The sequence below is a fragment of the Tasmannia lanceolata genome, unplaced genomic scaffold, assembly GCF_043159265.1.
Source record: "Tasmannia lanceolata isolate RefF3 unplaced genomic scaffold, GAP_Taslan_0.1 ptg000002l, whole genome shotgun sequence".
Lineage (NCBI taxonomy): Eukaryota > Viridiplantae > Streptophyta > Magnoliopsida > Canellales > Winteraceae > Tasmannia > Tasmannia lanceolata.
In genome coordinates this window covers 51,811,805-51,839,085 of record NW_027518679.1, presented here as the reverse complement: position 1 = coordinate 51,839,085, position 27,281 = coordinate 51,811,805, and the positions used below count along the sequence as shown (strand labels likewise).

The 27,281-nt window shown below is 38.1% G+C and overlaps 2 protein-coding genes across 7 annotated transcripts; both read left to right on the top strand.

The window, feature by feature from the left end:
* Window positions 1–113: 113 nt before the first annotated feature.
* On the top strand, window positions 114–19,789 carry LOC143877850 (Sec14p-like phosphatidylinositol transfer family protein). Of its 6 annotated transcripts, none has more exons than XM_077380118.1 (12): window positions 120–375; window positions 2,529–2,924; window positions 3,623–3,722; window positions 7,451–7,717; window positions 8,803–8,880; window positions 10,713–10,814; window positions 10,954–11,003; window positions 14,044–14,152; window positions 14,250–14,330; window positions 19,056–19,199; window positions 19,284–19,358; window positions 19,472–19,789. In XM_077380118.1, exons 2-12 carry the CDS (start codon window positions 2,548–2,550, stop codon window positions 19,577–19,579), a joined length of 1,491 nt encoding a protein of 496 aa, XP_077236233.1. In that variant the 5' UTR covers window positions 120–375; window positions 2,529–2,547; the 3' UTR covers window positions 19,580–19,789. The 6 variants fall into 6 exon arrangements, with proteins under 6 accessions (XP_077236260.1, XP_077236269.1, XP_077236277.1 ...); XM_077380136.1 differs by having other exon boundaries at window positions 127–375; window positions 19,517–19,789; XM_077380128.1 differs by lacking the exon at window positions 120–375 and adding an exon at window positions 805–931.
* A 2,482-nt stretch (window positions 19,790–22,271) lies between these two features.
* On the top strand, window positions 22,272–27,072 carry LOC143877840 (cytochrome P450 family protein). Its single transcript, XM_077380107.1, has 2 exons — window positions 22,272–22,423; window positions 25,697–27,072. Exon 2 carries the CDS (start codon window positions 25,732–25,734, stop codon window positions 26,728–26,730), a length of 999 nt encoding a protein of 332 aa, XP_077236222.1. The 5' UTR covers window positions 22,272–22,423; window positions 25,697–25,731; the 3' UTR covers window positions 26,731–27,072.
* Window positions 27,073–27,281: the final 209 nt, after the last annotated feature.

Here is a 27,281-nt window from a genome sequence, read left to right as displayed (position 1 = left end):
ATTTTCTTTACAAGGGAAGTGTTATATTCACCCCCTTTTTTTGCTAACAATAGAGGGGGGTTGTCCCAAGTTAAAAAGGGGGCGAATTTACCATTGTCCTTTTTTGTGAACATTTTTAAATAGTTAAGCTGAGATTGAACACCTCTGACAAGAGGAAGTAGACATTAGTTTATCTCCTGCTAATTACTTGATTTGTAGAGAAAATGGAAAGTGAGAGGGTCGCTTTTGGCGGTTCCTTCATCCTAGAAGAAACGAATTCGAATTCGAAGATGACCAACAAAGAAGGGAAAGTGTTACCCATATCATTTTTACACGTATTCTTCACCAATTCCTCTATCTTTCAGTTCCCACCCTTATCTCCCACCTCTATCAACGGTACAATCTCTTCTCGATTCTTTTGGGTTTTTTTCTTGTCTGGTTTAGTGTATTTACATCCACATTTTCCTTTATTTTTTTTATTTTTTCTGAAATTGCCTTCTTCTGTATGCCTGTATATTCTTTCTTCTATTTCAAAAGATGCTGCTAGCAATGTGATTTTCTTTACCTGTTCTAAAGTGGGTTCCTCTTGCATTGAAGATTTCTGTGAATTTGGATGTGGGTTTTTTTTTCTTCTTTTTGTTAGTAATTGATCCTTGCTGTTGTAGAATGTTGGGGTGAAGATACTGCTTGAAATGTGATTTTCTTTACGTGTTCTAACCTGGGTTCTTCTTTCATTGAAGTTTACTGTGAATTTGGATGTGGCTTTTTTTTTTTCTTATTAATTGATCCATGATGTGGGCTTTTTTTTTTAACTTTTTGTTATTAATTGATTCTTGCTGTTGTAGAATATTGGGTGGAAGATACTGCTAGAAATGTGTGTACGAACCCGAATCTCAATGGATTTGATCTTCTTAGAGGGAAGATCAGCCTCTTGACCCAGCTCGAGGGAAGGGTCAGTCCTCCCTGGTGCTCAAAACACACTTTCTGGAACAAGTTTCTTCATTGATTTAATAAAGGCTGAATACTTGTTATTACTAGAAAACTCTTATCTAGATAACCCTTATCTCTAAGACTCCTACCTAAACTAAATAACTAGATAACAAATGTCTAAACAGATTTATTTCAGCCATGGTGGGACCCACTTAGTCACGTAACAAAGTTTCTTTACCTTTTCTAAAGTGGGTTCTTTTTGCATTGAAGTTCACTGTGAATTTGGATGTGGGTTTCTTTTCTTTTTTGTTATTGTGAAACAACCAGTTAGAGTTGGTATTATTTAATAATTTATACTTAAACACTCCCCCCTTATCATGTGGCCCCTCTTTTTTGGGTTGGCCGTACAAGTGGATTTTTAATATCAAGGAGTTGTTGGGTTTAGAACCCAGGACCTGCAGTGAGGCAATAGCTCTTATACCACGTGAAACAACCCGTTACTCCAATAGCTTAAGCTTTTTAATATCAAGGAGTTGTTGGGTTTAGAACCCAGAAGTCCACGACCTGGCATGAGGCAATAGATACTATTAAAATATAAAAGATTAAATAATGCCATCTCCAACGGCTTAAGCTTTTGGAGTAATTGGTTGTTTCACATGGTATCAGAGCAAAAGATCATGGGTTCAAAACTCCTTGATATTAAAAATCCACATGTAATTGCCAAACCCAAAAGAGGGGCCACATGTGAGGGAAAGTGTTAAAGTATAAAAGATTAAACAACGCCATCTCCAACGGCTTAAGCTTTTGGAGTAAATGGTTGCTTGACAGATACCATATGAAACCACCAGTTACTCCAATGGCTTAAGCTTTTTAATATCAAGGAGTTGGGTTTTAAACCCAGGACCTGTTGTAAGGCAATAGCTTTGATACCATGTGAAACAACCAATTAATCCAAAAGCTTAAGCTGTTAGAGTTGGTATTATTTTATCATTTATACTTCAACAGTTATTGAATGATCCTTGCTGTTGTAGAATATTGGGTCGAAGATACTGCTAGCAATCTGAATTTCTTTACCTGTTCTAAACCGGGTTCCTTTTCCATTGAAATTTTCTGTGAATTTGGATGTTTTTTTTTTTTTCTTTTTGTTATTGTTGGGAGCCAGGTAGAACTCACACTTAAAAGCTAGCCGTTAAGGGGAGGGTGACCACGTCCTTAGAAGCCCATCCACATCTCTTTTACGTTTCCTATGTGGGATCATTGCTTTCGCGTGGAACTCCCAAACAATCTCCCCCACCATGCAGGAGCAATACGGGGACTTGGCGATCTTCCTCGAGGGATTTTTTCCGTCCTCGAGGGCACACCGGAGTTACAATGCCCAGGCTCGGATACCACTTGTTGGGACCTGGGTAGAACTAACCCTCAAAAGATTTTCGTTAAGGGGAGGTTTCCCAAGTCCTTATAATCCCATCCACATCTCTTTTACTTTTCCCATGTGGGACCATTGCTTTTGCGTGGAACTCCCAACAGTTATTAATTGATGCTTGCTGTTGTAGATTATTGGGTGGAAGTGTTTATACTAGATTCTCTAACGAAAGAAACCGTTCTCTTAATTTCTACAGCTCGAACTCAAGATATCCTATGTCTTCATCAAAAGGAAGTTCTAATGATTTAGTGGGTGTATCCGGACCCATTTTTGGAGCTGAGGGGCAATCTTTAAAAAGTCATGACCTTCCCAAGAAAAAAGGAAGGAGCAGTTCACGCAACCAACCTCTTGAAGAATGCTGGCATCTTCCTCAAGCAGAAAAGAAACAATTATCTTTATCGAAGATAAGCCTTAAGTCCATGATGATGTTTAGGGAGTCATTGAAGAGAATCGGAAGAAGTAAGACACTTCAAATGATTTATGAAAGCTCACACAATCCAGACGATGAACAGATGGTGCAGTCATTCCGTGAATTGCTTCTATCCAATGGCCAACTTCCCGAGAAACATGATGATTATCATACCCTTTTACGGTAAGTTCATTCTCTTACTGTTTGTAGAAAATGACTAGGCTCTTCGTATGGGAAACAGAATAGTGGTTCTTCTAGTTTCTAAGTAATGGGTTTCTATAATGTATCATGACGGGAAAGAATTTGTGAGATGTGCTGTCTATAATTATATATGGTATAGTAATGGAGGTTGTTTTTGCAAGTCCTATTGTTGTGCAGATGTCTTGTATTCTGGCATTATACAGGACCTTGACGGACTAATGTGCGAGACGCACATGCGGGTTGAGCTATGTAGTTAGCTCATTGGGGGTGCCGGGGGCAGCACGCCCTCCTAGAAAATTTTAATTTTTGGATTCTTCACTAAAGGATATTTCGGTAAATTTCTCCATGTAGTGGCATTGATATATAAGCCACATGTTAGGGTTACGGTATTAGGTTTTTTCTTTGTGCTTTCTTGGCCAAGCAGAAGAGAGTTTGTACCCTAGACCGAAATAGTGGAAAATCTTCCCCCGTGGACGTAGGCAGTGCCGAACCACGTAAATCTTGTGTTTCTCTTGTGATTGTATTTCTTTGCATCGTTCTTTTGTGTTTTGTTGCACATCTTGGCTGATCCTTGTCAAGAAGGTATTTCTCGGTTTTTCTGCACCTGTGATTTAAGTCCTCAAAAGAAATGAGTGCTATAGCCATTTTATGAATTAATAATTTTTACTGTATTTCAACAGTTTCCTGAGAATGAGGAGCTTTGACATGCCAAAAGCGAAAGATATGTACTTAAAGATGCTGAAGTGGCGTAATGACATTGGTATTGATAGAATTGTTACGGTAAGGTGAATCCCAAACCAACCTCTACCCTAGATTTTTGCCCGGAAAGTTTTGTTTCTCATAATGCATTGGAATTCAAGGCGATTGAAATATTTTCAGTATTCTGTAGTGCAACATGCTTGATGATTCTTCATTATGTCAACCATGGATTATGATATGGAGGTCCAGAAAATCATAATAAGTGTTCAACTAAAACACTTTGCCATTTTTTTTCATAATGTGAGTCTAGTGCTTGGATGATCATCTTCTCTGTTATATGTTAAAAATGGAGAAATTGATCCGTGAAGACGTTGATGGGAGGAGGTAAACCAACTAGTTGAATAATTTAATTATTGATAAAGATCTAGCTGAATAATGATAGTTAACCGCCTGGTCTGTCATAATTATTGGATTCGACACAATAATACCCATTGTTATAGAAAAAAGTGCTCTATTTTGTAGAATCAGTTGTACAAGTAGTAATTATAGAGCTTTTGTTTATAATTTGCACTTTCACATTGCCAAAAGCAAAATTGTTGCTCTCTATGTGATCCTTGAGCATTATTGATTGTTTCTAATCATTAATGGTCACAAGTCAACTTTGGAGAGGTGAACCTCCTTTGGAATCTAGTGCTCCACTATGTCATCTATCTAATCTCTAGTTGAGATTAGAGGATGCTGTCTCTAGGATAAAGGACTCGGTTGATAAAGAGAAATGTCAAATTAGACTTTTCAGAGGTGACTTTAGCAATGGTGGATACATACCTGTGTTTTCTATATTTAATACATGTGTGTACATATAAGTATGCATGTATGCATATAAATGGTGGTGACTGTGTGGATGTGTTTCCATGCTTGATTTGGTGCTGCTTATCTTCTTGCGTGCGTGCGTGCGTATGTCATCCTGGGTGAAGTGGATTACTTACAATCAATACTATTGTCTCTTGGTTAGGTATAAGAATCTTTAATTATAGTGTGGCATGGCTTAGCATATTTGTTCTATAGTGGTGAGATAGCAAAAATGCAGTATTTTTCTCTACGCTTGGTAAATAATTAACATACCTAGATTAATCCTTTATTTAGTAATTTTTCCTGATTACAAAATTTTGTCGTGGGCCCATTGGACATGCTCACTTTAGTCCTAAGAGATAAAGTGGTTTGCAGTTTTGATGCTAATGACATAAGAAGAAAAGTAGAGAATATTAAGGGGGAAAAAATAAAGATATAGAATGGAGATTTGTGAAAAGGAAGAGCAAAGACAATGGGGACTGAGAAAAGAAGAAAAAGAAATATGTGAAAGATGAAATACGAACCTTGAAGATATATAAAAAAAAAAACAAGATTTCCCTTTTGATTAGATAGGATTCTGTCACTTTACTTGATCCTTGGCTTTGGAAAATATGAAGAAGACAACCTTTAATAATATCTTCAAGGTTCTTTAATAAGACAACCTTTAATAATATCTTGTCCCCTCTTTCTTTTCTTTAATAATATTTCGTTACCTTTAAAAAAAAAAATGAAGAAGACAACCTTTCCCTATTTTTGATTTGCTTAAATCAGATTCTGTCTGCATACTTGATCCTTGGTTTTGATACCATTAAGAAAGGAAAAGAGAAGTAGAGATATAGGAAGAAGTAAAAGAAGTAGAAAGAATGCTCTAAAAATATCATTGAGATTAATCCCAATAGGTCGAAATCTATTTAAGTTTTAAACTACTTAAATGTAGTGAAATGACAAAACTTACCTTAGGAATCCACGAATACAAAAAACAATAATATTACTAACTTTAGCTAGCTATATAATGTTTAGTAAAGCTTATTTATATTGTATAAATATATATTTCATATTTATAGATGTATTATTTATCTTATATAGATTATGGTTGTAAAAAAGTTTTGACCCATGAGTCAGCTTAAAACTTGCATCGTACAAGTTGAAAGAAAGATGCACTTTCCTGTAACCTATCAAGGTAGCTTTAATCAACTGTTCGCCTCATTGATGAGTTACTTCTTAGCTAACTTGAGAGTTGTTAGTTTTAAAATTCCCCTGCATCATCATGGACTCCTCCAAGTCGACTCCCTTTTCCCTTGGCCGTGTTCTGCGTCTTGCCGTCGCGTTCCGCGTTTTCCCCACAAAGTCAATAAAAACTCACTCTTCCGAGTTATGACCGCATCAAATGAGTACTCATCCGCATCAACCGAGTACTCGACCCTGTCGTGCCGAGTCGACTAGGATTTTTTCGGCTGCGTTTTGAATCACTGGTTATTCCAAAGTCCATTATACTTACTGGGTTAGGGACCCTCTTGGTAGTGTTTAAATAGTTCCAAGTTAGCTCACCTATTTGTGTGAACAAGCGGAGTTCCAGTTCAAGGCTATCTCCCTAACGCTGACCTGCCACCACACCACTCATTGTTACCGGCCAGGTCGTGTAGTCCGGGGCAAGCAGCTAAGCCTTCGGTCGCAGCGTCCCTGCAAACCAATCCTTCAGTTTCAGGTTCATACGTGTATCCGAGGTGACCGACTCAACCCATCAATGTTTTCTACGGGCAAATTTGCCGGTTTCTTTTCCGCTGTTTTTCGTAAGACCAGGGATTTCTTTGCCCCAGAAGTAGCTAAAGGTTAGGGGTTAGACCCCATTTCCAAAGTCCATTATACTTACTGGATTAAAAGAGACATGGCAGTGGTGAATTTCTTTATAGATTAATGATTCTTTTTTATCATGTACAAATGGTATACTGTTTTCATTATTAATTATTTTATAGATGCTAGAGTTACAAACAAGTTTTTGCACGACAAAGGAATTTATTACTTCGTTGAAAGTTTAACTGTTGCATTCAATTAATCCCTCTCCTTTATTTGAATTGAAATTATTTTCTTGTTTCAATTAGGGCTGCACATGGTTCGGTCCGATTCGGTTTAAGGGAATTTCTTAAACCGAACCGATCCCATCGGTTTGGATTTTTTCCAAACTGTAACAGAACCGATTGCCAGTTGAACCGAACCAAACCGAACTGGTTTTGACCGGTTCGGTTTGGTTCGGTTCACGGTTTATCTGTATTTTACCTGTAAGTAATGGGCAGTCATAAATAGAAAAAGACATAATGGATTAATATTGGACGAACCGTTTGATTTTGGGGATAATGGACAACTTTGGACCGTTTGATTTTGGGGATAATGGACGAACCGTTTGAAGTTTGAAGTTGAACGGCAAAAAATACTAAAAAGGGATATCTGAACCGGTTCGGTTCGGTTTTCATATCAATTGCCGGTTCGGTTCAGTTTTGCGGAGTAATATTTTTTGAACCGTGAACCGAACCGATTGGATCGGTTTTGTGAAAATAGTAACCGTGACCGAACCAGTAGATATAAAAACCGAACCGAACCGAACCGAATGGCCCGGTTCGGTTCGGTTTATCGGTTTGAGCGGTTTTGTTGTGAAGCCCTAGTTTCAATTAGTGAGATGTGTGCTAGTGATGCCATTATAGTCATGGATTTTAGCTGCTAAAGTGCGTGTGTGTGTGTGTGTGTGTGTTTTTCCAATGTATTATGTATTCTACTTACAAAGATAGTAAATCTATGCTATTCTTGTCCCACAATAGCAATTCATCTTCTAATTATCATGACATTGTTCTCTTAACAATATTGTGCGATTTCCAAATAAATTCTCAATTAGATAATTAACTTCTGCATTTTCTACCACACTTTTTTTGTATTGCTTTTGAATTTATTTGGGTAATGCTGCCTTGCAGGATTTTAAAATCGAGGAGTATGAAGAGGTTAAGAAATACTATCCACATGGATTTCACGGAGTTGATAGATATGGTAGACCTCTATACATTGAAAGAATAGGGCTAATCGATCTTAATGCCCTTATGAAAGTAACTACAATTGACCGTTACGTGAAATACCACATTTATGAACAAGAGAAAACACTAAACATGCGATATCCTGCATGCTCACTCGCAGCTAAGAGGCATGTAGCAACCACCACAGCTATCCTGGATGTGACAGGAGTGGTGAGTATTTGGGTCTATTTTTCCATGCCACAAAACCTTTTATCATAAAAAAACGTTATGGATTTATTGTGTTTAATTTATGCAATAGAGGCGTGGGGGTCCCAGTTTGCTGACTGCTCTTAAGAGATTTCATGTTTGCATTTTAGCTTTCTGGCAACCAGACTCTCAAATGTTGATTTCAGTTATCCTTAAGAGCTGTTTTTTAGTTATGTATTTCTTAACTGTACTGAAACCAAGGTATAAGATGGGAGATGACTCTGCACTCCCTTGTTTTGGTCATTGATAAACAATTTGTTAAACAATACTTGACGCGGTTCTTTATTTTACACTTTTCTCATTGGTCAGTAGAATTGCCAACGAGCTATCAAAGGCCAATCAGTTAAATTTAAAATAAGGAGCATCCAATATCAAAACAAGGGACTATATTGCAATAACTTCCATATAGTGTCTGTAATTATGGTTTCCTTTCCTGAGAAGAGGGAAAGGGGCATTAGACTCCTATATCAGGCTCTAGAATGATATAGTGATGGTATAGCATCATTTTGACGTTGGTTTTTTTGTATGTTATTTATCTCTAATTTCAAATTTACTGTAAGAAACATCAAATTTAGAAAATGGAACCCAAGATATAATAGTAGAAATAATGAAAATGCTACAAAGACCTCAATGTCAATGTTCTTTGCAAGTAGATGTTACTGACTTACTATAATTTATTAAGGTAATTTTGATATGATATGACATTCATCCTGAAATAAGTGAGTGGTTAGTGTGGTTCAACTTACCAATCTAAAATAATAGCGTCACCACTGGGAAGTAATTGCAATTTCAACCATTAGGATATTGTGAATCTACCAATTAATCTTTTCCAGCAGTCGTGCTATGCCATTCCACTCTGGTGTTTCCAATATCTTCGCTCGTTTCTAAGAATTAGTCAGCAACAAATTTATTTCAATTGTTGGTCCCATCTACCATAGAACTTTCTATCACTAATCCATTTATGTTGTCATTAGATTTCCCTTTTATCAGTTCATATTTTGAACAATACATTCTATGTTATTTAACAAAATTTCTTCTCCTTTTTGTAGAGCAAAAATAACTTCTCAAAGCCTGCTAGAGATTTGTTTGTAGAAATTCAAAAGATTGATAGCAACTACTACCCCGAGGTATGTTGAATATTTGGTAACAGGAGGCTTTCTTTCCATGGCAGTATCTGTAGAAGATAGTGCTTTTAAAAAAAATTATCTGCATAAGATAAAGATAATGCTTATTTATTGTTTTTATGTGTTTTGGCTGTCTTGATCATGGTTATAAATTTCCACCGATAATGACACAAAATGACAGAAATATTGTCATTTCCATCCGCATCGAAATACATACAGAAACCAAAACCATAAGTGTAGTAGTGGTATACTCTATCAGTGTATGTTATGTAATTATATTTATATGACCTGCATGTGTTATGTATTATGCATAATTATTTATATGAATTACATGTGAAATGTGCTCCTTAGACACCGCAATGGCGGCAGCCTTGTGCACCGGGTCGCCCTTTACATGTGAAATGTGCTATGTACTAAATTATCAGGCATGCACAACAACACATGCCTCTGGTTGTTTGTTGTTAAACTATTATGCATGACTTTCTTGCTCAAGTGATGGTTTCTAAGTGTGTATTTGTGCTTATTTTACCATTTCCTAAAGTTTTATGTTAAAATTCTATCATTTGTATATGTTTCTATATGTTTATGTGATTTTACAGGATTTCTACCAAAATTTCAATCAAAACCGAAACCTTTTTTGTTTCTGTGGCAACCGAAACCGAAATTTAAAACCTTGGTCTTGATCCATAACCACTCCTCAAATTCCCCACTTCAATTGAGGCCACTTTCATCAAATGAAGCTCTCCCTTCGCTGAGACTTGTGAGACAAAAGTCACCCTCCGGTGTCTAAAAATGTAGACATGTTGTTACGCTCCTTTCCATCTCAACTTACTCTGCCATCATCATACTTTACTTGACTTATGACGACATAGGAATGCTGATACACTGAAGGGAAACATACCCTAATGATTACCAATGGACACTGACCTCTGTCCATACACCAAAAGTCACTAACTTGTGAATTGTGATGGCCTGCCAAGGAATGGTCCATCAATTCAAGACATGTTGATGTGCATATTTATTTGCACAGAGTTGGTAGCTGATATATTTCATGGTTTTAAATTTCCACTAAAACCGACACGAAATGACCGAAAGTGTATTAGTGGTATATTATACTAATATATATTACATAATTATGTTTATATGAATTGCATGTGAAATGTAGTGTCTGTGTTGTAAATTTTTATATGAATTACATGTGGAATTTGTCATGTGCTGAATTATCAAACATGTGCGACAACACATGTCCCTATGTATTATATGTTTTTAAACCATGAGTGTTTGAGCATTATACCTTGCTGATTTCAATATATTGATGGAAACAAGTGAAAAACTAAACTCAACCAAAGACACACCCATGACCTTGGTGAATGTTTGAGCATTGACGATTGATCTTGGCAATCACCACCCAAGTCAGTAGTTTATGAGGAAGCCAACTTGATGTATGATGATCTAGCAAACATGGGGGTTGGATTTTACTACACTTTTAATTGGTAATATGTGTTTTTTGTGTTTATTAATTCTTGGTTGTGTTAGTATATTAGTTGAACGAGTCTTGGTAGTCTCAAACCAATCCAAGAGCGTGATCATATTTGTTTTCATATTTTCTAATATTCTGTTCATATTGATTCATTATTGTGTTGTTCTATCATAATGTTAAATGTTCAATTGTTCCCAACTACGTGATTACATTCTCAAAACCATGGTATCTTTGACTTATCATTATCCAACAGTTTCTCTTTTAAACCAGTTATTATTCTCATTTTGAATTGAACATTCTTATGTCTCATAAAATATCATTCATCTATGTTTATTGGTCACTGATATTCTCACAGACTCTACATCAACTATTTATTGTCAATGCTGGATCTGGGTTTAGGGTGTTGTGGCAAGCGCTAAAGGCTTTTCTGGATGCACGGACCGTAGGAAAGATTCAGGTAATGTTCTTTCCTTTCACGTTCTTCTCTTGTTGTGGAGGGTAGTACCGTAGTATGATAATAGAGGAGATCTTGTTTTCTTATTCCTAACAGAACTATTTTAAGTTTCTTAGCTTAACTGCCAATAGTACATTTTCAGATACTGGGAAGCAAGTTTCAAAGTAAGCTGGTTGAAGTTATTGACCCAAGGTACCATCTGTGATGCATATGTTCAATACACGTTTCATAATTTCTTGTTCCTTTTGAATGATGACAAGAATTATGAAGAAAAGAAACCAAAATTAGAGGGGTGCAGTGATCTAAAGCAATCCTATGATCACCTTCCTTGGCTAATATGTCAGAGATACCCTTGGCCTCTAGAAATATTAAGATCTAACGCTTTATTACTATCTCAAAATTGTGTTCACCCAATGAGCCAATCTCCCTAAACCCGAGCTCTCTCAGTTGATCTAGAATACACACACACAACCTCTCACTTATAATTTATGGAAGTTTCATCAATATCAGTCACCCCTAGATTACCCAATGAGCAGCCCTGGGAGTTCAGCTTGATTGTACCCATAGGTAATGGTCTCCTATGTAAAACCCTCTTCTCTTTGGGCTTCCAACCAAAATTGATTTCACTTCACTTCCTATACTGGCTAGTAGTTAAAATACCCCAAAACTCATCCCTCACTGAGCCTCAGGAGAAATTCACCATATTAATGTTGACAACAATCTTCTCTGAAGAAGACTTTCCTCAAAGTATGATGCTCCATAACGAATGACCATTGTCTCCCATTGGCATCAAGTTGAAGGAAGGCTTAAAGGGGAATTTTGAGCCACTAGCCTGTACCCTCCTATCCTCTTAAACACTAGATACAAAAGCCTCTTTAAGACTGCTAACACTTAGGGCACGTTTGGCTCCCATGATTTTTTTCTCCACAATATTAGCTTATCCAATGGTGAGGGAGGCTGGGAGAGGGATATATATGACCGGAACTGAGCAAGGAGAGGGTGATAAAAGCCTGAAAAACCAAGAAAGAAAAAATCTGCCTAAAATATGATCGACTTTTTCCTGATTTTTTAGGCACTTCAGCTTCTACTCATCCGTGTCCTCTAAAGTCTCTGCTTCTCCCACCCACACTACTCCACTCTCACCGCTTGGAGAAACTAATTTATCATGAAAAACTTTTCATGGTTGCCAGACAAGGCCTTAGAGAATCGAACTCTCCATCTTCCAAACTATGCCTAAAATCCAAAACTAGGCTATCCACCCCAACCTCTCACAACAAGCTGCCAAACTGACCCCAGACTCTTACTAACCTATAGAGACACAAGAAATCATGGTAGAGAGAACCCTCCCCATGTCTATAACCCTCCCCCCTTCCAACTTTATGCCTAACCCTTGGTACAAACTTTGACTTGACCAACATATTGGACCACCTTGCTTCCGACCCTTGACTTCTATCTAGATGCTTTCAATCATCTAGACTGACCCAATTCCTCCCCATTTTTACATAAATTGTTTCCTCTGGGGTTGACGTCTAGCTCAATTGGTAAGGATTCGTTCTTCAACATTTGAGGTTGGAGGTTCAATCCTAGCTTGCGAACCAAAAAAAAAGGGTTTCCTTCGTACCGCTTCCCTCTCTTCTCCGAAGTGCTTCAACTTCTTACAAAGAAGAGCATTATTCCTAAGGCAAATATCTTTCACCTCCGAGCTGCTTTAGTTTGCACACACTTCCTCCACCTACTAAGATGTTTTAAACTTTGCCCCCAACTCCCCCAAGAAGTCCTGTTGTGGCTTCTCAATTGTCTTCTGCACTTCCATTGATACATTAACAAGTAACATGAAATAAGGAGGCATATTAGATAAATGCCTTAATAAGAATTATTTCTACTACCCAAAAGGTTGTTTTTCTTCAATTAGGCTAGCTTTTTCTCCATTATGGGACACCCATAATAGCCTGTTCAACACGAGAATTCTCAAATTGAGAGATAGTCATGTCGGGACCTTCATCGTTGGTATCTCTGGTCAGGTATGGACGGAAGAAAGCCGTGCCATTAAGGAGGTGAGAAGACCAATTTTCTCATAGAAATAATCTATTTTTACTCCCACCTTCACTGCCGGTTTATCCAGTCATGCAAGGAGGGCAGCAAGGATAGTGAAATTGTAGCCGTGTCCTGAGATTTCAGTATTCCCTCCCTTCCCTCTCCGACCTCCTTGCATGCCCTCAACAGCCCTAAAATGGGGAAGTATTGCCGAACCCTGTTGCCTTCCTTCTTTTGATAATTGCGTGATACCGATATGACCCCATCCTTCTCTGACACGAGTCTTCAAACAAATATCTGCTTACAACGATCAACTCCTCCAAGGATGGCTATCCCTGGATTATCGAAGCCTCGGGCAGAATAGGGTCAATATTTTCAAAGGAAGCCCAATGCCAAGAGGCAATGCCAAATCGGTATAGTAAGATTATCCACCCTTCATCCAAAAATTTCCATGAGTTCCTCAACACTTTTAGCCTCCATAAAATACTCGCTCAACATCATTCTGCTATGGGCTTTCCACACAATCATAAACAAGAATGGGGAAATGTGGTCCCTTACCTTACTCTACAAATCTTAAAGACACCTATTGCCATTCCATTCTCTGAGATGAGAACATGGGAGATGAAATGCTTTCCATCATCTATTTCTCCCATCTCTCTCCAAAACCCATCGTATCAAGCATGTATAGTGTATGAAATCCCTATCTAAATTGTCATAAGCTTTTTCCGTTTCGATCTCTATAATACTCCCTTTGAGCCCTCTCATTCTAGAATCTGTGCACTCATTTGCAATTGATATTTTGTCCAAAATCTTTCTACCTTCCATGAAAGCTCCCTGAAGCTGAAAAATGACCTATTTAATACTCTCAAGTCTCAATCTAATGCATAGAACCTTGGCTGAAAATTTGTATAAATTACTTACCAGATTGATGGTCCTAAAGTCCTTGATTTGAGCTGCACCAATCATATTAGGAATTAGAGAAAAGAGTGTAGCTGCCTGCCTCTTATTAATGCTACGCTGGAGTTCCTTAATATTTTCTTCTTTTACTATGTCTCAAGATTCTTGATAAAATGCCATCATAAACCTGTCAGGCCCAGGAGCGTTATCCTTGTCCATTGTAAATACAGCCTCTCAAATTTCGTCTTCTCTCTCTCTCTCTCTCTTGCCTCTAATGAATGCATTTTATTTGCTTCGACAGTAATTTGCCAACCTTTTTAGGTGGAAATTGCGTATGTTCTGAATGTGGAGGTTGCCTTTTGAAAGACAAAGGTCCTTGGAATAATCCAGAAGTTGTGGACATTTTACAGGTAATTTCATCATGCTGTTTCTTCTTAACTATTGTCAATTATTTTTTTTTACTTTTCTTATTTTTGACATTCCTGACACCAACTTTTTTTTCCGCAGACAATTTCTGATAAAGAACAGAACTTCGGTAATGAAGCAACTGGTAACATAGGTTTGGAAGAAGCTTTGGTTCTTCATAATGTAAGCATCCTTAATTCTTCCTAGTTTTGTGTTTAGCTATTGTCTGCCAGCTTTTGATCACAACATAAATTAGATTGAATATTTATGCGATGGATGGTATTATTATTATTATTATTATTTTTTTCATCTGAAGTTTTTGATAGAGAATGAGATTTCAGTTGTGAAGCAATAATATGGATTTTCAAGGAGCATTAGAACCTAATATTGTAAATATACCCTTGAACCATCATTTTTCTTCTTTGGAAAGATATTCATGCCAAAAGTGATGCACAAACGTGGATTTTGTCTTATATTTATCATTTCTCTAACAGTTGATGGTAATCTGCCTTAGCATATTGAATTATATGTATAGAAAACGGGTTTTTACTATTTCTTCTGGAGATCGTAGTTTATATCAGATTGAAAATTCTTGTAAATCAGTTGTTAATAGTAATACTACCTACCTAGTAAAATATCATTTTATAAAATTATTATATTAATGTACACGATTCTTGTAGTTTGTTTCTTTGGCGCTTTAAATAAATATTAGATGCTGAAAGTTGGAAATTATTTAGTTGTAACTGGTTGTTGACAATTGAGTTGATTACAAAAGAAAAAAAGCATTCCTATGTGAAGCATGTAAAGTAACTCATACAGCACCTTGCTCATGATTACATGTGACAATCCTAATATTACTGTTGCAACCAAATCCTTTTTGTTACGATTTGTTAAAGCATAAAAGAATAAATAATGCCTTCTCCAACGGATTAAGCCTTAGGAGTAATTGGTTGTTTCACATGGTACCGGAGGTCCAGAGCTGAAGGTCCTGAGTTAAAACCTCCCGGATAGCAAAGATCCACTTGCAATGGCCAAACCCAAAAGAGGGACCACATGTGCCACGTGTAGGCCAACCCTAGAAAGATGGGCCACATGTGAGGGGGAGTGTTAAAGTATAAAAGAATAAATAACGCCTTCTCCAATGATTTAAGCTTTTGGAGTAATTGTTTGTTTCACACGATTCATTAATTGCAGAATTAACACAAAAAAATTTCATCATTTACACCGTGTACGACCTAGTGATATCTCCTCAATTTTGATATCTTGCCTTATTTTGGACTTGACTCAAATCACAACTAGGGTTTTCACACTTATGTTAGCCTTAAAGTTAATTCATCAGATAAACCAATTCTGCCCAAACCATTAAACATGCAACAATGCACTCACATCAAATAAAACCAGATATATAAATAAGGGCTTCAATGTTGTAAATCATATCTACAATCTGAAATAGTGCAAGGTAAACATTACAAGGACCCAAATACATCAAGTTATGGCAGGGTAATTGCAATAAAAGGGGTATGTGTAAAATGGAGGGCTGATCTATGGAAAGACATTAATTGAAAAAGTCAATAAGGCAGCAAGAAAGAAAATAGGAGTGATCTCAATCGATCGTGCTTGCCTCAACCTTGAATCCCGTTGGGTAGGAGGCCCAAGAGGAAGAGAGATAGCATTAGCCTCGATACCGGCCACTGGCATCGTGTAAAATGGCGGAGAATGTGATGGAAAAGGGTGTGAGGACTGCAGGGGTAGCAAAATAATAGGAGGAGGTACAGTGGACTGCAAAGAGGTGAAAAGACAACAAGAAAATCCTGGGACAGCAGCTAGCAGTGCTATCCAAAGATGGGAAGGAGATAAATCAGAGAAGGGCAAGGAGGGAAAAAGCACACATGGCTGCAACCAGCAAGGTTGGCGGCCGAGGGGTTTAAGGGAGAAGGGAGGTGGCTGTTGGCTGCTGTATAAGGCAGGGATGCAGACCGATAACAAGGGGAAAGGAGAAGTGAGGGTGAGGGAAAGAGAAAGAGCAGGAGGGGAGGGGGGCTCGGCTTGGAATGCGTAGGACAACAAGGGAAAAGAGATAGGTAAAAGAAAGGGATGGAGAAAGAAAAAGTGATACGTGTCTGTTGGCAAGATCTATAATTTTGTTAATATGTTAGAACAGTCAGTAAATTAGTTGTTTCTGTAATTTTGTTAGAACAATCAGCAAATAGTTGTTAGTTGGAAAGGTTCAGTTAGCTGTTAATTCTGTTAGTCCAGTCAGAAAGATTCAGTTAGTAGGTAGAGTCAGGGGAGGAAGAATACAAGGAGGCGAGAGGTTGCTGTGTAACGTGTGTAAATTGTTCAAACAGTCAGCAAATTAGTTGTATCTGTAATTCTGTTAGAACAATCAGCAAGAGCAAGTAGTTATTTGGCAAGATTAGTTGCCAGGGTTCAGTTAGATGTTGATTCTGTTAGTTCAATCAGCAAGATTCAGTTAGTAGGTATAGTCAGGGGAGGAAGTATACAAGGAGGGAGAGGTTGCTGTGTACGGTGTGTAATTTTTTCTCAATGCAAATAAACAGAGGTTTCGTCCTGGAATTGGGATTTTGTCTTTTTTTTTAGTGTTCTTCTACCCATGATTGTGTATTAAAAAGTGATAGGTACGTGCAAGATGAAAGCTAAGAAGAAGAAAATAATCCGTTAAGAAGGCTCGTTAAGGAGAGCCATGCCTTCTTAGTGAATACACAAGTTGAATAAATCTCTGCTTTTCTTCTCATTTCAGATGTTTAACATTTATTGATTAGAATCCTAACACAATAGGACTCCAATAACAACTCAGGAATTACCCTAATACACTAGGACTCTTAACAAATACCTAATATCAAAACTAGATAAACTAAATCTAAACCAAGTCAGCATCAAAAGTTGATTATTGAGATCCCTACAATTCAGGGATTCTACACTCCCTTCCCCATGAAAATTGCCTTGTCCTCAAGGCGGACGCACTCATTCGTCTTCTTCTTCCTTACCACCGTAAAGAACTTCAATCAACAAAAATTGGGGGAATTTGCACTTGTGGCCGAGAACAAAACGCTTGTCACAATTGTAGCAGAACCCTTTAGAACGCCTCTCCTTCATCTCACCTATTATAAGCCTTCGAGGACCCTTCGGATCTGATGTTAGGTACTCATGCATAATCATTGTACCCTTTTGAACTTTGAAGTATCTGGCCATGCTGGATTTTCTCTTCCATCATCCACGCCAACCCAATAGCCTCATTCAATGTCTTCGGACGGAAGAATTGAACTTCTCCCGCCAACTCATCCTTATGGCCTCCCACAAAAGTCCTAATCAGGGCCTTCTCAGTCCATCCTTCCACCATATTTGACAAATTTTCGAACTACTTCTGATATTCTCTAATCGTATTTGTCTGTTGTAGCTTACTAAGGGCCGAGTCGAAATCTTCAAACTCAGTAGGCTCAAATCAAACACATAAGGCTATCTTCAAGTCCTTCCACTCCATATTTTTGTGAACTTTCTCGTACCATTGTGGTGCTCCGATCTTCAGATGGAATGATGAAAGATGTACCTTCATGTCTTCTGCAGTTTGATGGAAGGGAAAAAATTGTTCTGTGCGATATACCCATCCCATAGGATCTTCTAAACCATCAAAGCGAGGAAACTCAAGTCTCGTGAACCTTGTTTGGACAGATCCTCCCATTGTTCCAGACTTTGAAGCGTCATTTCCTCCTAATTCCATGTTGGAAGAGGTAGCGTTGCCACAAGAAACCTCATCCTCAACATATTTCTGGTTGACTTTCCATAAACTTGGAAAACATCTCTGCCAGATTGTTAACGGTCTCTTCCAATTTCTCCACTCTTTCTTCCATGGCTGATTTGTTCTTGGGTTGACTCCTTTTTGTCATGCCCAGATCAAATAGCTCTGATACCAGCTGATAGGTACCTGCAAGATGAAAGCTAAGAAGAAGAAAATAATCTGTTAAAAAGGCTCATTAAGGAGAGCCATGCCTTTTGTCTGAATACACAAGTTGAATAAATCTCTGTTTTTCTTCTCATTTCAGACGTCACATTTATTGATTAGAATCCTACCTAACACAATAGGACTCCAATAACAACTCAACAGTAACTCAGGAATTACCCTAATACAGTAGGACTCTTAACAAATAGCTAATAACAAAATTAGATAAACCAAATCTAAACCAAGTCAGCGTCAAAAGTTGATTATTGGGATCCCTACAATTCTGGGATTCAACAGAGAGAGAGAGAGAGAGAGAGAGAGAGAGAGAGAGAGAGAGAGAGGGAGGGAGGGAGGGAGGGAAAATTCCTCCTCTAGGGCTCTCCAAAGCCTTTTATACTAAGGCTGAGATTATCTTAAGTGGTGAGCTAGTGGGCCATGTCATGGTTTATAGGTAAAAGAGTGATGAATCAAAGGTGAAGTGTTGTCCCTAGCTGACGTAGACATCAACCACATCTATGATAAAAACCTACCAAAATAGAAACATGCCAAAAATAGCAAGTGGTCCAAAATAGAAACTATTCTAAAATAGAAACTCTCAGGGCTGGATCACAGTAGTACTCAGCTATCCCTTAGTTTGAACAAACTATGCGAAGTCATGACATTTTAGAAATTGCCGAGCTACCCATCACTTTTGAAAAGGTTAATGTCCTTATCACCTTTTCTTTAAAACCATGGAGATTTACATACTTCTGCTTTAACTTGGAAGTGATCTTACTGTGGTTAGCTTATTTTGCAAAATTTCTTGATCCTTACAGTTTGTAACTCCAAAATGCTACCATACATATTTAAGATATGTGTTTGCCATTTTCTTTATTGTATGATTTTTGGGCTCATGAGAGCAATTTTTCAGAACCTAAAGCAGGACACCAGGTTGAAACAATTTAATGCAGGATGATGCCCATATGTCTGATACCTGCAAAATGCACACAAGAGAGCAGGAGGTTACAGAGCAGCCTTCACAAACAAAATATGTTAATGATTTTTTGACGCAGAAAATTCTAGCAATGGAAGACGGACTCAAAGACACGAAGATGGTGGGTTATGAAGTTGTTTATAGTTCATCCTTCTGGGGATATAGTGGGTGATAAACTAACTGATCCCTTGGATGTATCTCACAGATTTTGCAAACAATTCTCTCAAAACAGGAAGAGCTTGTGAGGCAAATCAACCAGCTAGTGGAACTAACCAGCTCAGTAAGTACTATCATGCCTTGATTGACTGATGCATCTGTGGGATTTTATTTATTTATTTATTATTATTTTTCTTTTTTTTTTGGCATCTGTGGGAATTTCCCATCTACTGTTAGCCTTTTTTCGATAAATTCAGCACAGAGGTGAACATTGACTTTCAGATAAGGGAGGAAGTGATAGAATTGGAAGTGCAATCTGATGATCGCATGGCGTGGAAAAATTGAAGTGGAAGAAAAGTATTGCTTTGGGAGTGTACTTATCACTAGTCAATGGGACTATTTTTCAGCCCATTTGTAAGATTGTTTTCTGTTGGGTGGAAAGATGTTTGTATCATTTGTGTCTCCCTGTCGACATTATACCAGCTTTAAGTTGAACTCTGTATTTGATGAAAATGATACTGTGAAACAACTCCAGGTAAATCCAGTTATGATGAAGTTTAGTTTATTTTTCCTCTGAAATTTTAAACACGTCAACTTAAGAAAATAAAGACAAAAATGTGCACACTAAAATAATGGAGCATTTGTCTGTCTTCCATTGATCCCTTCTGCATCTTCAACTTGCAAAATTTTCCTTCAAAGAACATTCCTCCAAATTTAGAGAGAGGGAAAATTCAGTTCAAGGACAACTTGTACAAAGCCTAACCTCAGTCTCAATCATTTTGTCTGTAAAGTATGAGACTTTCTACCTGGAAAAAAAAACACTAAACTATAAGACTTTCTTAACTATGTGAGAAAGTTCTGTTTATGGTATTATTCCCTACCATTTAACCTTCTAGACTTTTCCATTTACTTTCTTTCCCACAAAAAATAGTACCCTAGAACATCGATATCAATCAAACTTTGAAGCATAGTGTCATCATTCATATCCTTATTGTCTGCAAGACATAAGATAAGGTGATGAACTGTGCTCTGATTGATGATGCTCGCACAAATTTAGCTTGTGATCCTTGCAGAGACCAGCTCACTGATACTAGTTACTGCGCGTTTGTACAGAGGGTTGGCTGACACAGCCTTCAATTAGCCTTTCATGAAAGGCTGAAACAACCCCATTAGAATCTAGCCCCATCACATTTGCATCGCTCTAGAAGCCTCCTTTTAGATTTTGAAAACCGATTGCGAGTCCAAAACTGATTACTGGACTCAAAACTAAACGTGATTTTGACTCCAATAATCAGTTTTGGACCCACAATCGGTTGACAAAATCTAAAATGAACAGGGCCTTCTAGAAAAGGGCGGGTAATTTGAACGCTTGATTTTGAGTAGGGCCATCAATTGACCCAGGTGGTCTTCTTTCTTTTTCTTTTTCATTCATTTATGTCTATTTATTAGGGTATTTTGTAACATTAAAAACCCCTACTCGCCACTAACAAAAATTCCATTTTCCCACTATAAAGTTTGAGTTTTTATCTGTGTCCGACCGTCAAAACGGTACCACCCTTGATATTTGATCCAAAAGCAGCCCACTTTTTAAGATGCTGCAGTTGGATTAAATATCAAGGGTGGTACGTTTGACGTGCCACCTTGACGGGACTTCACGGTCGGCCACTATATAATTTCTCATAAAGTTTTAATGACATTCTCTTCTTCTTATCTTTGGTTTCCTCCCTCTTCTCTCTTCTCTCTCTACACCTCCCTAAACCTACCCTAACTGAGGACAATTTAAGCAGGACATAGGACACTTCATGGACGGTTTGATTCAAAATGGAACCTGACCCAAACTCAAAAGGTAAGATCCGAAACGTACTCCAAAAAGGTTCCAACCAATAAGAAATCTGAGTGGGACATAGGTAGATTTGATCTAAAGTGGATACATTGACACCTTGGATCCATAATCCACTGACACCACAAGGTGTCAACGGATCCGCCTATGTCTTTGTCACGATCCATTCAAATCTCTTATTGGTTGGATCAGATTCGGAGTTTTCTTCGGATCATACTTCCTGCATCTTGGTCATGATCCATTTCAAACTGGACCATCTATCGGAGTGTCTTAGTAGGTCTGATTACTTTTTACACAGTTAAATTTTTTAGAAAAGGGCGAGTGCAAACGTGACATGTAGTTTAGTGGGTGAACCTCAACGGCTGCAAGGGCTATGGACTTAGGGTCGATGGTTAGAGAATGAAGAGGAGAAGGTAACTTATTTGAGAGATATGTATTAAAAAAAATATTAAAAATATGAATGGTTCTATGACTTATTTTTACTAAAATACTGCTAAAATAACACTTAAAAGTAAAAAAATAAATTAGAGGGTATTATCAATAAAATAGTATAATAAAATCAGATTTAGGACTGCCATGTGGGATTTTGTTGGTTGTCTGAATCTGATCGGTAATAATTTCGGATCCTACTGGTCCATTGATCCAAGTAAATGTGTTTGTTTAAGTTCGGATTCGGATGGTCCATGGGCACCGTCCAAGTCTATTGCACACTGAGGCTCTGTTCACTTGCGTTCCTAGGAAAGCAAATCCCTAGAAAACAGCTTATTTTTTCCCTGACAAGACCTTGATAAGACAGAATTATGGTGTTCACTTGCTTTCCAGGGAAAATATAATTACACATGTGAAATATTTGCAAAAAAGTAGAAATGACATGGAAAGCCCATTTTCTCACCCTTCAGGGATTTCATTTTCTAATAAAAACACACGGATTTCGTTTCCCTGGAAAACAAGTGCAAAAAGAAGGGCGAGCAGTTTTCCTGGAAACCTTTTCCAACGCAAGTGAACAGTCTAGGGAAACTTTTTCCTGCAGAGATTCCCTGAATTTTTTTTCCTAATGCACGTCAGATTCCCGGGAAACATTTTCTTTTCCTTTCCGGGGAAAACAAGTGAACAGAGCTGAGGGGAAAACCCCAAAAAGGCCCTCCCGATGTCAACGTATATGGGTAAAAACTAAAAATTAGGCAACTGACATAAACGGTATTTCATGAAAAGAGGTGGGTAATTTGAGGGAAAAAGAAAGGGCGGGGACACCCTCGATATTTTGAGGCAAGAGGCAGGAAAACGAACACTTCATCATTCCTTTCTTACTTCTCCGAGATCACAGACCTTGTTCGAAGATCGCTAAGCAGGTTTGGGCAAAATCTTATTTTCCTTTCTCTTCATCTGTCCTATTATGTGCAAAAATCTAGGGTTTTCTAAGGGATGTGGTATTCTACATGTTTGGTTCTTATTCTTCTTTTCTACCAGTTCAAAAATCTTATCATCGAAGCACTTTCAGTATCAAATAGACCTTTTAATGGATCAATTGGAATTTGATAATCTTTTGTATATAGAGATCGATCTGTCTGTTGAAGGTTTACACTTTTGGTATATCATGAGTGTAGATGTCTTAGTCACATCACTAAGAGTCGCTTAGGGTTTTATAAGTGGTTTAAAATTTAAATAGGTTGCCAATTTCTATACCATCAGGCATGTTTCTCTTGTGTAGCGTCAAAATTCAGTTATTGGGTTAGTGACAAAAATTAGAGTCTTGATTGTTTTAGTTTCTAATTCAAGGTTTTTTTGAAATGCTATTTTCTAATTTAAACTTTAGAAGTCCTTATGTCTTCAAGGAAGGTTTATGAGGGTTAGGATTAGATGAATGAAAGTATGGGATTAAAAGTAGTTCTAAGGTTGTTTAGAATGTATGGGCCGAATTCACCTTGTCTAAGCTATTACAATTCCCAAAAAGCTCTCACAGCCAATCAAAACACAAAGGACAAGGTGAGTTCGGCTCATCATCGAAACATGGTTGTGTAAATATCAGCAGCCTATATATAGTGTGTTTTAAGGGACTTTTTGCTATTCTATTGTCATGTATTCAGAATTGAATCTGAGAGTTGTTGCTCCTTATTTTTTTATGAGTCATAACTCACAAGTGTGATGTTAGTTTATTTCAGTTAGTGGGTTGGATTGATGAAGTTAAGCTCTTTTGCTTACTAGTAGGCAGCTTATAGGGTTTTTTTCTTGGACTTTTCTACAAATTGCTTGCGTCCCAATTTTGATATGCTTAGCTGGAACCTCCAATGAGGTTGCCTTTTAAGCTAATGTTTGATTGTGGCATCAGAGGTAGTATGAGTCCTTTTGGGTTTAGGACTTTTACTTGTGATGACCTCAACTCATTTTTAGTTTGTCATGAGGGCAGCTAAGGAGAGGTTGAAGTGTGTATAAAAGAAATGTGAGCCTTGAAGCACAGACTTAGGGTCTTTTGTATGTATCTAAGTATTTGACTGCAGTCTCTCATGAAGCTGAGAGAGGCAGTGTCACTCTGACTGTAGTAAGTCTTATCAAGATTTGATGGCTCTCAAATTTGCCTTTTGTTATTCAGGTTGCAGGAGTCATTCATATCCATGTTATAGCCAATGAAATTATAGTCTTCTTTGGTAACCGTGACATGGAGGTGGTGTGCAGTTGGGAATTGTTTGGAGAGTCTTGATGTCTTCTCTTGCATCTTTCCTGCCCTTACTAATGCAAGGCGAGCTGGACTCGATCAATGGATCAGTGGCTGATGGAATCGTTATCCCAGCATGAATCCATGGGAAGCCTAAAATTATTAGAGAGACAGAGATGGATAACTTTCACTGCAGAAGCTTCAGGTGGCAACATAACATTGGATCGTAAGCTTCAGGCTGGAAACTGTGTCACCGAGAAAGAGTTGGTAGTAAGGCAGGGAGGGGAAGAGATCATAGTGTAATTTTGCATTAAGCTGTTGAACAGAGTGACATAACATTTGGGCATCGTGCAAATAACGATGCTTGTATTACGATGCTTGTATTTCATGATGAAACTTATGAGCTCGTTGACACAATATACGCTTGGGACATTGAATAGAGTCCCCTGCTACAATCCTCAATCACAACTATGTGGCAAGCATAATATCTCAAAGTTCCTGTTTCCCTAGGATGTTGATGGAGACCATACTTGGGCACATATTATAATTTTTAAATGCCTTCTCTCTTTTAATTCCCTTAAGTTATAGGGGGCTACTATAGTCTTTTCCCACTGATATGATTTGGTTTCTTTAAGTCATAGGTATTGAAAATAGGACCTACATGTTTATTACGAAAATCTTAAGAGATTGAGGCATTTAAGTCATTTGTAATTAATGACTTAAGTTGTTAAGTGACCAAAAGGACCCAACATAAGGGAGTCCTTGTGTTTGTGGAACTTGAAGTGGGTTGGTTTCCACGATGAGTTGGGAGTCCTAGTGGGTTTGAAGACTCCTTGTTTACTTGCAAGAGCGAGAGTCTATCTATTGGTGTTATTTCAATGAGTTATTAGTAGTTTAAGTATAATAGGAGTCCTAATTAGATTCGGAGTTGTTGTGTAATAAGGATTAGGAGTCTTTCTTATGTTAATTGAGTGTGATGCCTTTTCTGAAGTGTGATGCTTCATATCAGGTCAATTTTCTATCCCTAAAGTCTCATCTTTCTGTCTTCCATCTTTACCTTCTCTTGTTTCTTCCCTCACTTTCCTCATCCATCTCTCTATCCTTCTGCCTTTTCACTTCTCCTTCTCTCTTCTCCTCTCTTAACCCCACCCCCACCCCCACCCCCACCCACCCCACCCCGCCACACACGCACACACACACTTCATTTCCCCCGTGGGTGGGTTCATAAATCATCACCTTCTAGACCTACCTTTCTCTTTATTGGTCTTGATTCCTTTCTTGTTCCCTTTCTTTCCTTGTACTCTCTTTCTTTCTCTTCCCATAAGAGTAATGTGACCCCAGGATTACATCAATCTGGTATCAGAGCTAGGTCACATCAGATGTGCTGATTTGCAGGGCCATGGTCTGTGAGACAGTTGTTGTAGTTTCGGAGTTCATGCTAGTTGTCTGCTATTTCAAGAAAATCCATTCTGCTAGAGGTTTTGAGTTATTAAGCATCAGTTTTTTTTCCCTGGTTGAACTAGCCTTCTTGTAAATTTAACTGCAACTTTACCCAATGAAAGGTGAATATGCGATGTGAGTACCTGATGGTTTTCAATCTTTCTATATCTGATGTTGCATGTTGCAGATAACTTTTTACTGTTTGTTTCTGGTCTTTTCTGGAATATGCTAAAATGAAAAGGATCTTTCTATAATTTTTGGTCTTACTAAATTATTTTTTATGTGAGGATTGTTCTTTGTGTTCGCACTATGCCCTTTGCCACGGGATCATCACAACCTTGACTCCTTGACTCGCAAACTCCTTTTTGTATAAATTGTAGTATTACGATTTTGCATAGTGTAATTACTTGGCCATTTTCTAATCTGCTGATGTATAATATTTATGAGTAAGTGATGAATTGATACATCATTGAATATCGTAATAGTCATAGATGAGACATGTTAAACTTTCTTACTGTCATTTGGATTTCAGAGAATAAAAACCGGATTCTCATTCAAAGCTACTGAATGTTTGAAGCCATGACTGTGGCAGCTGCACCTCCATGTTGGCCACGACCAACTATAACAGCACATACCATTTGCCTTGTCCAGCTGCGAACCTCGTCATCATGGAAAATACCTCGTCCAAAACATGGATTTGTCTTTCCCCTTATTCGCCTCAAACATCCTCGTCTCCCATGCACTAAATTGTCCTCCTGGGAACCTTCTCCCCTCACATACGCTCCCAACGACAATAATGGTGGTGTCACTGAAGGGACCAACATATTGGAATCCATCATTGAGGAAGCCACAGATGAAACTTCAATTCCTGAGAATGGAAACGGTTCTATAAACATGAAAAAACAGTCATCCATGCAGTCTCAGCCTTTAAAATGGCCAATGTGGCTTTTGGGTCCTTCAGTTCTACTTGCCACTGGCATGGTACCCACTTTATGGCTACCATTGTCTTCTGTATTCCTCGGCCCCAACATAGCTGGCCTACTTTCCTTGGTGGGTCTTGATTGTATTTTCAACATGGGCGCAACCTTGTTTCTTCTCATGGCTGATGCTTGTGCACGGCCAAAGAGCACAACCCACCTAGTATGCAACTGCCAAGTTCCTCTCAGTTACAAGTTCTGGAACATGGGTGTGAGTCTAATAGGCTTTGTCATTCCCTTGATGATGCTCTTAGCGTCTTACAGAACCTTCTCTCAACCACAACTACCTTTCATCTCATTTGCCGTACTACTGGGTCCCTACCTCTTGCTTCTGTCTATACAGATGTTGACAGAGATGCTGACATGGCACTGGAAGTCGCCAGTGTGGCTGCTGACCCCGATTGTGTACGAGTCTTACAGGGTGTTACAGCTGATGCGGGGTTTGAGGTTGGGGGTTGAGGTTGGTGCACCCACTTGGGTGCTGCATTGCACTAGAGGGCTGGTATCATGGTGGGTTCTGATTCTCGGGGTTCAGCTCATGCGGGTTGCTTGGTTTGCCGGATTGGCGTCTCGAACGCCACAACATTGAGTTTGCATCTAGCTTTTACCATATGGAAATTGCAAAGGTGTAAAAAAAAAAAAGATGATCCCAACTTTGAAAACTGAGATGGAACTCTGGCTTCAAGAAGACAAGGTTTGAAGTTATATAATGTAAATCAGAGATCAGCTAGTGACTTCTCTTTTTTACATACTTTGGTGAAGCGGAATTATCTCTGATCTGTCTAGTTAAGCTCAATTGGCAAAGATGAATATTGTAATACCTTTGATTCATCATAGCTGTTTCAATGATGGATTGTATTGATAAAGCAGATGTTTATGTAAATATAATGGCAAATGTGTCCAGATATATGCAGTGGATATTGGGTTACAATATGGCTTCCTTTTATAATTTTACTTTTTTAGTTTAAGGGCCTCTTTGGATGCCATCAAAACTGGTCTTTATTTGCAAATAAGATTATCGTAAGTTGGGATCGAGCCTCTAGCTCAACGGTTAAGGCGGTTGGAGGTTCAATCCCAGCTTATCTACCCTAAAAAACAAAGATTATTGTAAGTTAATCTTATTTGCTAATGGGACATTAA